General features: G+C 25.7%; 1 protein-coding gene across 1 annotated transcript in view; it reads left to right on the plus strand.

Moving 5' to 3' along the window:
- Positions 1–13,174, plus strand: part of LOC129610347 (triple functional domain protein) — a 133,665-nt gene that overhangs the window by 86,887 nt on the left and 33,604 nt on the right. Inside the window, exon 9 of the mRNA XM_055522902.1 lies at positions 12,193–12,457. Within this exon, the coding sequence (XP_055378877.1) occupies positions 12,193–12,457 (265 nt within the window). The remainder of the gene's footprint in view (positions 1–12,192; positions 12,458–13,174) is intronic.

A 13,174-nucleotide genomic window follows, 5' to 3' on the forward strand; every position in this document is an offset into this window, starting at 1 on the left:
TTTTTTTTAAAGTTTTGTTTTCTAAATTTATTTTTCTAAATTAACAAAAGCGTGGCTTCAGTCAATAAATTAACTCCTAAAAATATGCAATTTTAATAATTTTTAACATTTTTAAAATTTTTTCATTTAAATAACCTTCAAATTTTTCTTGAAATTCACAAATTTAAGATTTTATGAGAATTCGACTTGTTGCAATAATTATAAAAGCCGAAACTCTATTTAATCAATATTTAGAGTGTATGAAATGAAAAAATCACGTTCTCTGTTTAAGAGTATATTTGGCGCAGAACCTATTTGCTACCAGTAGTTAACGTTTATGAATTAAATAAAAAAATTTAACTGAAATCTTTACAATTTATTCACTTATTACTAGAATTAACAAAAAATCTTCTACTTTATAATCGAATTATGTTGTAGGGTATTTAAAAACAAAATTTAAAAAAAATCTAATAAATTTAGAACAATAATCTAAAACAAAACAGATAAGTGAACCATAATATTCAAAGCACAAACAAAAAAAAAAAAGAGAACAAATGAAAAGTGTTCGAAATTTTTTCAATGAAAAAAGAATGAGTAGTAGTAGTAATTTGCTTGGAAAGCAACAGTCTGAAACAGCAACAACAAACACAAATATACCCAGTACAACAGTACTAACACCAACAACACCAATTAAATCACAACCAACTTCATCATCATCATCTCCTTTAATAAAAATGTCACCAACAGCACCATCAAATAATAGTAGTACAACAACAACAACAGCAGCAGTAACAACTGTTGCATCATCAGCAATAAATGCACAAGATGAAATTTTAAATGAAATAACAACAACAACATCAAATGATAATGCTATAGTATGTTTAAATAATAATAATGATAAAAATGATTCCTTAAAAAATTCAAATAAATCTGATCAACAGAACTGTGATTTATCAGCAACAACAACCATCACCACCACAACAACAACCAATACAAATACAGAAACCATTCCAAAACAAACAACGATAACAACTTCAAAAAGTTGTAGTTCAAATATAAAACCGTCATCATCATTAAAAATAAAAACTCAACCATCCAATAGCATTTCAGCTGAATCTATGATAGTTCCTTCTAGTTCAGTTCAACAAGGTCAAGCAAATAATTCAAATGATATTATAAATAATAGTAATAATATGAGTGGAGGTGGTGGTAGTGGTAATATTAATATATCAATACCACCACCATCACCAAGTTCAATATCATCTGGTTCAACAACACCAGGTTCAGCAACACCAAATTTAGATCCAAAACAGAATCGTCATAGTGCTGGACCATTTAGTTTATTTTCATCGAAATCACAAAAGGGACGTAGAAAAATATCATTACCATGGTTTCGACAAAATAGTGTTAGTGGTGGTCATGCACCATTATCACGTCAACATACAATCGATTCACCTGGATCATTTCGATTTTTTCGTCAAGCGTCCAGTAATGTTCAGGTTAATTTTTAAAATTAAAATTGAAATTGTTGATTGTGCCATTATCCATACATATAAATTTTTTTTTATAATTTATTTATTTTGGCGACTTATGGTACTAGATAGGTGCCATAATTAGAAATACAAACAGTAAAAATTAATACTGTATACTTGATAAATTTTTGACAAATCAGTCAGTCGGGGTTTTCTTATCATCATATCATAAATGTGTGTATGTGTCTGTACTTACAGTAAAATATTTTTTTGTTGTTCTTGCTGGTTTTTTGTATATTGCCATATAAACAGTTCTAAGGTATTTTATATTTCTTATCATCGCGTAAATTTTGTTTCTGTTTCGATAAGAATTCTTTTTCAGGTATCTAATCAAAGATTATTTAATAATAAAGAAATAAAGGTGACTTAGAACAGACTAAAACAGACTTAAACGTATAGTGTGGAATTCCTAGTATTGGAATTTTCAAGAAGTTTTTTTTTCTATTTCTATTTTTTTTTTTAATATAGGTGGAAACCTCTTAAGTTGGGTTGGTTTTCAAGTTACTATTCAAATGGAATTTTGTTCAAATAATGCTATTTTATTAAATGATTTTTTTTTCGCTCTTTATCAATATTTGAATAATGATTTGATAAAATTATTGTGCTAAATTTTAAATGAAAATAACGTAAATTTTAATTATTGCTTTGAATTGCAAAAAAATAAAAATGTTTTTTATCTACATTTCGATTGCATAATTATTTATTGCTTAAAAGTTTTTAATTTTTAACCTAATGTAAAATAGAATACAACAAATCGTGGTTTTTATTAAACTGGTTGTAATTTTTCTAATTTCTTGGAGAACTATTATTACAACAACTTTACACCTCAAACAACTATCACAAGTATTTTTAGTCGTAAACCTATGTAGTAATCAACACTGTTATGAAATTCGAATAAAATGGATTACGATTCGATTTAAATTCGTAAATGCGTAAAATTTTTGTATGTAGCAAGAATGAAAATATGGGTCCAGCAATGATTTTATATCTTGCAAATGATAAAAGGTAGCAAAGGGTTAAGTTAAGAATTCATCTTAAAATATTGCCAGAGAACACAATTTATTTTATGGTGTAATCTATATAATTATAATTTCTGTTAATCTCTTAAAATAAATTCATTTTTAATCACAGATTTGACAAAAATGTTTGATTATACATGCTTAATATAATGCTAAACACGGATTCGGTTATAAATTATTCTTTTTTTTTCTGAAACCGACAATAATGTCTTTTTCTCGTTTCTGGTTGGTTTAAATTCAATTTTGTAATTACACTTTAAAAAACGCTCACAAATCTAAAATAAAGTGATTTTAAATCGAAAATTTTTATATAATTTTATCGAAATTCGATTTTCCACAAATTGCGAATTTAATTCGTAAAATTTGGATTGTGAAAAAGTAGTTATAGTTTCACTGTTATTTTGACAAATTATGCATTACAGAACACTGTCGAATAGCTAAACCATTCGTAATTTATAACACTGTTGGTATCACACCCGGTGTCTGGTTCATCAAGCTATTTATATGTCTTCTTCTCCAGTGTAACGGTTAATGCACTTGTTCTATAATATTTTCCTCACAATTTCTTCGTTCTAATTTCTACACTTTAAAAAGAGATGAAATTTGGTGTCCTTTGCTTCGTGAAATTGGTAAAACTTAAAAAACGCATATTTTTTTCATATTAATTGACCAATTTAATTCCACAAATTCAATTTGAAAATTAAACAAAGTTAAGTAATAATTTCTCTGATTGGCAAGGATTCGATCATCCCTCCATTTTATTCATATTTTTATATTAATCGTTTTGTTTTTTCTCTGTCTATAAATATTTATTTTTAATTTCCATAAAAAAAAAAAGTTATTATCTTAATGTCTTGAGATCTGTTCGATATCCTGTCGATTATATTAATATTTTATGGCCTTCCAACATTTATGAATTCCATGTATAAAATTGGACTTTACCGTCTACGTCAGAGCGATAATTTTTTTTTCTGTTCTCCTTTAATCGATAAAATTAGAAATCAATTGAATCACACAGATTATTATATTACATTATGTATGTGTGTATGTTTATAAATTAATTTATATATATAAATTCTAACTAAAAATAAATTAATCTATTATAAAAATATAACATTAACGTAGTTCAGCAAATGTTGTGTCCTTTATCATTCATACATGTGCCATATTAAATACGTTATGTTTGTTTGAATGTAAAGTGTATAATGAGTGGACATATTGAGAACACATTAATATTCAATGTTTATTTAAATAAATTAAAAATAAATTAAGGGCGGGACGATAGAGCGGTATAATCAAAATGTACTTATACTTGTGTAGTACATGAAATATAATTATATAATGAAATTTATATCGATTCCATTAGATCATCTGAATTATATTTAACCTCTTTGATTGATTGGCTTCTTGGATATTTTATTTTTTCCTTCATTTATGATTAAATTTGGAATTTGCTCCTATTCATTGAGAAAAACAAAAAAGGGATTTCAGAGAAGTGATAACCATTCGTTAAAATTTTTGCTAAAAATAAGAACTCATTAAATTGCTATAAATTTTGATGTAATGTGCGTTTATCGTCATACTGAAATTTTATGTAAATTAAATCGTTAAATTTAATGGTATATTTTTCTCATAAATTCCACAGAAGAAACAAAATGCCATTTAATATTTCAATATCTATAAGAAGAAGAAGAAAAACGAAAAATGAGAATACCTTTGAGAGGTGCTTTGAGAACATAAAAAAAATTTTTAATTCATTTTTTTTAAGCTACATTAAATTATGAGCAATTTATAGTATAAGAAAATTAAGAAATTTAAGCTAACAAAGTTAACATGGTCATCATAAGATTATGGTAAAAATTTATGTCAAATTTTATCGATTAAAAATTCGTTTCATTGTTTGTCTATTTTATAGGGTCCAACCGATCAATATAAATACTTTTGAACTTCTGACTATGGGTTAAAATATAAAATTTTACAAAAACTTTTACAAATGAATGAATTCAAAAACATTGCATATCAAAAGGCGTTAAATTTCAATTTTTTAAATGTCATCTGTTCCTCTAATTTCTGTCATATTTTCCACTACTTCGAGATTTATCCACGAACTGAAGTATAAGTACACGCTTAGTTTCTGTGTAAAAATTAATTAATTTTAAATCCAAGGAATTAAAACAATCGAATATGTTGTGCTCTTTTCAAATAATTAATTAGTATTATGACACCACAAGCAATATTAAATATTCTAATCGAAGTATATGGAAGTGATATTCTGATGTACACTGCTATGTGCCCGTGCGAAAAATTTTATTATCATTGAATGTTCCTTATACCTCTTAGCTATAATTTTGGCAAAAATAATTTTTTTGATAAAATAGTAGATGAAGTCCTGACTGTAATATTAGATTTTTAAGTTTCTTTTCGGCTAATTATTCAAAAATTATTTAGAGGCGGAAGAGCAATTTTCAGAAAACACCCTTAATATAATCCCCAAAGCGATTCCATTAAAATATTTCTAGTTTTAACATATATTGCAACTTCTATTGTTCATACAAAAAAAATGGTTGAAAACCAAACTTAACCATTGAAGCTACAGTGTCGATTTTTTGTATTTTGAATGGATTTTTCTTTTACGGCGTTGTGATCTAAATCGAAACTAATTAAGTGATTGATTTTTACTTGAATACTATGAGAACTTGAACTTGAATTCATTATAAATGTTCCTGCATTAATTATCGTGGACGCAAAAAAAAAAAAACAAAGACGCACACAAGCCTATTTAAATTATAGTTCACCTGTATATAACTGCATAGTGTAAAACAGCGACAAAGTACTTTTATTTACCAATAAATGTAAAAACTTATAAAATTTTTTTCTTACTTATAGGTTACGTTAAATAAACATGTGTTTAACCCCATCTATAAACATAAATTTTGATCATTTTTATGTCGAATTAATTTATCATGTCACAATTCAGACGGTATATGGCATACAGCAAACATATGCAATAAAAAATTTCTATTGAAAAACTACAAAAAAAAAAAGAGAACAGAAAAAACATAGCAATATTAAGAATCCCTTGAGGACTAATGTTATTCGACATGAAAAACTTGATATATCATTACCTTTTTTGTTGTTTTTTTTTTACTTATTCTTGTTCTTTTTGTTACGTATACGAAAGGATTTTGTAATGTCGATTATTATCCTTTTCATATATAAATATATCATGCATGTTATGTAGGTGTTGTTAATATCCTTTAATGTTCGAGAGGGTATGTAAGAGAAGAGCAGAGAGCAAATGAACTAAAAAATGCAATTGAAAGTCTTGTACAATTGCTAGTATTGATAAAAAAAACAATTATTGTAATACTTTTATGTCCTCAAGGATTAAAGGATGGGATGAATAAAAAAAAAAATGGAGGGTGTTATTATCGTAGAAAAATACATTGGCCGCAGAAGTTGAAAAGCACAAAAATGTTTAAGTAAATTGAAAAAAAAAAAGAAATTTTGGGTTTATTAACATTGAAAATTGAAAAAGTATAAACCGGTTTTTTAATTTTTTCGTTTAGAATCGAAAAATTACCTTTTAATATTTGGCATGTCAAAGAATGACATTGACATTTGATATTGTTACCAAAATCTTTCATTTTTATTTTAGCTTTCATAAAGTTTCTATTTTGGTTGTTTTTTTTTTGTTTATGTAATTTTGGTGTTAAGCGCTGCTATACAAATCAATTAGTAATTGTGTTATTGAAATTTTCAAATAATAGAAAGTTCATGTTTGTTTGCAATAAAGGTGTACTCCTAAAACCAAGAGATCAACTTGAGCCTGTTTTGCTATTTCCTATTTTTTCAGTATTATAAAAATTGCGATAGTGTTGTACCACATATGTGACACAATTAACAATCTTTAAACCGATATTTAAAAATTGCAGAATTGCTGTATTGAAACACAAATCTTATGCGGTAGGAGAGCGTGTTAATATCGTATTGCTACAGATTTATGCTCATGCAAATTACCAATATAAAATATGTTTAAACAATTTCACTTACTTTATTACCGGCCGCATTGTGTAAACAATAGGTAGATGATGTGATGGCAACAAATTTTGCATATCGAGTTTTCAGTGGGAATGCACTTCTCCATGGTAGGGAAGTGTAAATACTCTATTTTTAGCAACATGTCCGGTCTGTTAGTCCTTGTGTGCACGTGTGTATCTCGAGTTCGGCTGAACCGATTTTAATGAAATTTTATATGTAACTGTATTTCGACTATGGCACAGAGTCATCAATATCAGACCTCGTGAGTGATCTTTTGGAATATATCAGACCTCAGAAACTGTACTTTTTAGCGGACCTGTTTTACATTTTTGACCATTTTGAAAAAAATACTCAACCGATTTACTTGAAATTCCGCATATATAAGCTTTGCTCGACCGTTCGCGAAACCTCCTAACTTTTGGAAGAAATCAGGCGTCAGCAACTGGGCGTTTACTACTGGCCAAATATACATTTTTGCGTATATAGACGCCCTAAAAATTGGAAAGAACTATTCAACAGAAATTTTTTATAATCTTTTGTAACACCTTCACTTAACAAAACAATACACATTGCAGTGACAACATCAGATTTTATTTATGTATTACTTGAATACATTAATTTATTTTTCATATAATGAATTTTTAATTTCATTCTCACTAAATTTATATTATTATTATCTAGTTATTTTATATTTTAATCTGACTGAAAATCATTTATAAATAATTAAATTGTAATTTAATTAATTAATTTAAATGCATAGGCAGTGAGCTCTGCCTTTTCACTTACATATGTTAATGTGATTATTTTAAAGAAATTTAATTAAATTTATTAAATTTTTTTTTATCATTAATCTTTATTTTATCAGTTTAATTATGTTTAATGAAATTATAGTGAATTCTATACTATAATTTATTATGACAATATTTTTTATTACATAAAAATTGCATAAAATTTTGTAAAAAAAAATTATATTTCATTTATAGTTTCTGTCATGAATAGCAATTTAAGTCATTAAATTGTATAAAGTAAAAAAAATTATTAGAGAGGATTTTATACAAAATGCTATCCTTATAACAAAAATTTTATTTGAAATGTGAGAAATACTCTAGAGATATAATAGGATATTATATATAAATGATATAGTTTCTAAAGCTGAAGGCAAAAATTCATTTAATAGCATAAAAATAAATGCAAATCTCATATACTTTATTCAGTTAACATAATAAAAAAATTTACTACAAATGTATTTTATTATAAAAACTATTTCAATTATTTTCGTATTGGCCCCAGAACATTACACGGAAATATAATCGAATCCAAGTAAAATATAATTGAAATTTTGAAAATTTTTTTATCGCGACCAAATTTTCTCTCTAGTAATTCACTATTGTATAATTTATTTTAATGATAATCAAAAAATTCAATTTAAAAATCACATTATCCTTCCTTTAATTATTCTCAATATTCTTGTCATTCACTATTTTACTGTTTTTATTTCCCAAAATCTAATTTAATTTACTAAAGTAAAATTAAAAAAAAAAAGAAAATATTTTTTTATTAAAAGGATTTCCCCCCCAAAAGTATAATCAAATGAAATATAACAGTTTTGTTCTGAAATTATTATTTTTATTTTTAAAATTTTTGGTGTCATAGTATTATATAAGTAAGTAAGTGCTTGCCTTCTTCTAACGTCACTAAGCTTTTCTTTAATTAAATATTAATATTTTTGTACCAATCGCAATGGATAAAAAAAAAAAGGTTATGTGATGGTAATGAATTTTACATGTCGAATTTTAGAATTCTCCATGCTCTCTCCGAGATGTGTTTCTCCATACTAAGGAAACGTAAATAATCTATTTTTAGAGAGATGTCAGTGTCTGTCTGTCTGTGTCGATCAGTCAGGCAGACAGACAGAACAGTTTCTCAAGTTCGGCTGAACCGATTTTCAATCAAATTTATATCTGAATTTACTTCGAGGATAAGACGGTTCGATCAGCTTTTGGGATATGTCAGGTTTCTGAAACTGGATCTAATACGAGCCAATTTTACATTTTTGCGCATATATAGCGTAATAATAGCAAAATTTTCTTCAAATTTAATATTTAAATTAGGAGTGGGGTATTAAAGTAATTAATCAATAAATTTTTTAGAAAGATCTTGGATCGAGTAAATAGTTGAGTTCTTGTCGTTACCGAGTTCTTGTCGCCAAGTGGCGAAGTTTTAAGGGAATTCGAATGACACAAAACGAAGCTACTAAATTTATATTTTTCGAGTAATGTTAACCAAAAGGTAGTATCTTCAAAAAATATAAAGAAGTGTTTTAAACGCATTTTCATAATCTTTCGTAACACTTTTACTAAACTAGACAACATACATTGCGGTCGGTTATATGTGCTGACTGCTGACTGCATCAAGATTTTTTCTTGTCTTACTTTTGGTGTTATATAGGTGCTCGTCTCCTTCTGTCACTAAGCTTTTCTTTAATTAAATATTAATATTTTTTTTTTATTAATTTTTCTCCTACTCATTTTCTTGATGAGTTACTTATGTATATGTATACATAATTATGTACATATGTATTTGATTTCCTTATGGTTTCACTCCAATTATAAAAGTTTTTAGAAAAACAATATTTTATGTTGAATTATAAATTATAGATATGTTTGTCTGTGCTTACATAGTTAAAGTACGGCAGTAATCAACTGAATCGATTTTTATAAATGCGTTTTTTTCTCTCTGTTTTTTTTTATTTTTATTTTGTTTTCTCTTACTCGTATATATTTGCGCAAATTTTATTTTAATTTCAAAATAATATTAAAAATTCATAAAACGACCATTTTATTTATTTTACTGCTAATGTATTCTTGAAGGACTCTCAATATAACGTCACAATACAAAACTCTCTTTACTTTAATTTTTTTTTTATTCTCAATAAATTTTTTCATTTTAATGTTGATCTTTTTATTAATTTCTTCTTGTTGTTCTTTTACTGTTTTTTCATAATTTTGAAAAAGTATATTGGGAAATTTTAAATCGTAATTTGAGTTACCTTTATTGTTGTTGTAGCTTTTGAAATGTAGATGGTTCTTAGAAGTATTAAGAAGTATTTAATTTTTAAATTATAAAAATTCTCAGCCATATACAAAATTAGGTTTACGTTTTTTTAAATTTCGTTGATATTTGCCGAAGTCTTTCTTATAGACTATAAAAACGACAGCGAACAAATTAAGTTAGAAGGAGAATATGGAATGAAAATGTGTAAATACGTCACCATAAAATTTAAGATACTTAGTCGTAGTTGTCAAATTGGTTTCTAAAACATTTACGAAAAAATTTTAAAAGAAACATTAATTTTTCATTTAAAGGGGCTTGAGAAAGTTACAAACTTCATATTGGCGAAATTTTCGTATATTTTGTTTCTCCCCTTCTCGTTCATAGTGAGAAGTATAAATTTCATATTAAAGTAATAACTTTTAATGGATTTCGGTTGAACATAAATTTCCCAATTAAATTGTACTGTAAAATGGAAAATTTAAATTGGAAATTTCCTGAAAATGACCCGAATATTAACAAATTGGATTAAAATAATTAGTCAGAGTTAAAATTTAATTAGACCGCTTGAAATAAATATCAAGGAACGTAATTGTATGATAAATACATAATTTTAAACTGCATCGATTTAATCGTATTTTGAACTATTTACTATCGTATATTTATGACATCCCGAATATTAATAATAATTACAATAGTAATTAATGGTACTACAAAATGAATGGTGATGCATTTGGGAGTAACATTCAACGTATAATAATTTTCAATTCAACTACATTAATATTAAAAACCTTAAAACTGCGATGATAATAATCATTGAAGCAATGAATTTTATCATTAATAAGCATTCATACTATTTTACACATTAAAATAAAAGAAATTAAAAGGTAGCTAAATTTTATTATAAAACTAAAGCCCTTTTTGTTTTGAATTTTCTAATAAACGGGGGACGTATCTTTCAAATTATACCCTTTCATTTAAATTTAATAATGAAAATTTAATTTTCAATTTAAAATTACAAAATTATCCTTGAAAATTTCATTGGAAGCAAAGCATTAGCAAATGTGAATATTCCATTTTTCATTTTAATTTCTCAATTTAATTTGAAAAATTCATGTATGGACATTTTTTAATAGTTTATTTTAATCTTCAGGATAACCTTTCTTAAGTTACCATTAATATTCTAAATATTTGTATTTTGATTTGCCTACGATTTCTTTTGAAAAAATTCAAAATTTCCCTTTAAAATTTGATATTTTAAATTTGTTTCAGATATTTTGCATATATGTAGGCAAAAAATTTCTGAAACAAATGGGTATGACTTTAACATCAATTTACTTTGTTATTAATGGTTTACACTGCATACATTAAATAACTGCTTAATCGCAACAATTCCAATGATAATGAGAAAATTAACTAAAACAATTTCTTTAAATGTTTTCATAGTTAATTTTGAGTTCAAATTTAAAACTCATACAATTTCAATTTTAATTTCTGAAAGAGTTGTGTAAACTTATTGATTGTTAAATTGGAAATTTAACAATCAACATTGTAAATAATTCTTTCCTATTGCATATTTAATAGAACTCAAATGAAATGTGATCAATAAAACTCTCTTGTAATTTCGTAATTTTTTTTATTCTCATATTATTTTTCTTGCTTGCATCCAACATAAAATCAATTTTGCTCAATGTCCTAAGTGAATTGACGTTTTCCTGATTTAATTGTATAAAATTTATGATGCTCATTTCCGTTTTTACACGCGTGCGGGATGTAAAAAAAATAGCATAATAAAAATCAAATGCTGTTTAATATATTTTTGTTTTAAAATGCAATTTTAAATGAAAATTTAAAATTTAAAATGAAAATTAATTTTGAAAAAATTAAAAAAAATTTAAAATTCAGTTAGAGAGAAAAATTTTTATCAGTTAGAGAGAGTAGATTTGTCACTGACAATTTTTTCTGAATTGAACATCTTGGTCGAGCCTATTATATTTGGGTGATAAATCTTGAAGAATTTCCTTGTCAAACAAATTGAACAGCTAACGTTTTACTAATTTGAAGGAACAATCATATTAAATGTTATAGCAAAAAGAGAACAATTTTTGGGAATCAAATTTGTTGTGGTATTTGTGATTTAATTTTTAGAGAATTGTCACAATTTGTATAAATATTATTAACAATTTGTACAAAAAATGAATTTGTCCAAAATGTTTGCTCTTACAACAATAATTTACAACGAGAGCACATTTTGTTGTTGTTTTGTTCATCTCTTCTAATGGATTTTATTTTGATAAATCCTTTTTTTAGATAATAAATTTATGTAATTGCATTTGTATTGTCTAAAATGGCTTTGATTTTGCTTTATTTAATTTAAAAAACAAAAACCATTAAAAAGTTTGAATTGACCATTTGATTAACAAACTAAAATAAAAAATAAAAATTTTTTGCATTTTGTGTTATTAAATTTGAAATTTTTTAAAACTAATTTAATAAAATAAAAATTTGCATTCTACAAAAAATTTTTCCTTTTCATTAACAGTCAATTATTTTTATTTTAAAATTTTTAGGTTGGTAATTTAGAAGTAACATGGGTGGTGTCTGATTATACAGCAACACCTGGAACAAATGAATTAAGTGTGATAAAAGGACAACAAGTTGAAGTTGTTGAAGTATCGAGTGCCAATGAGCCAGATTATTGTTTAGTAAGATTAAATCCACAAACAGATGATGGTCCTGCACGTGAAGGTCTTGTACCAATATCAATATTAAAACCACCACCTGGTTCACAGAAATCAACAAGTTTAAGAAAAGAAAATGATGTACAAGAGCAAGGTTAGTTTTTATCACATATTATTACTTGTCATTGTAGCTGTTAACGTTAAAATTAAGGTTTAGAAATTGACACCTTTGACATTATGCACAATTTTAAATTTAACTTCGTTAAATTGAAGTAATCTGTTAAAATACTTGTGAAAAACAATATAGCTCCAAAATTAAAGCTAATGATTCTTACAATATACGAAATTTTTTTATGTTATGCAAGTCCGGGAAATTCCCATTAATATAGAGCTCAAGAAAGAATTCGTAAATTGAATACATTTTGTCATTCAACATGAATTGGATAAATGAAATATTTTTATGTAAAACAACAATAAGTTCGTAAAATAAGATTGTTTTGTTCAATTACGTATAGCTGACTCATAAATTTGATTAATTTTTTTTTAAAGCAAGAAAGTAGGTTTTAAATAATTCACAGAGTATACGTCACTATGTATTAATCGGTAAAATATAAACAAAACCGTCGATTTACGAGTTGCAATAGGCAATTTTGATGTTTTTACACAGAATAACGCAAAATGAATGATTTTAAATTTGTAAATGTTAGTTTGAGAATTATTTTTATTTAATGTATGGACTTGATTCTAAGATAGAACCGAATTTTCACTTACTGCCAAGTTTAAATACCAATTTAACTTAATGAAAATTAAATACCAAGTTTTCAAGGCACAGTACTTTAGAAAAAGATTTTCCATATAAGAAAATCTTAAA

Source organism: Condylostylus longicornis, unplaced genomic scaffold, assembly GCF_029603195.1.
Source record: "Condylostylus longicornis isolate FDR11 unplaced genomic scaffold, ASM2960319v2 ptg000044l, whole genome shotgun sequence".
NCBI lineage: Eukaryota > Metazoa > Arthropoda > Insecta > Diptera > Dolichopodidae > Condylostylus > Condylostylus longicornis.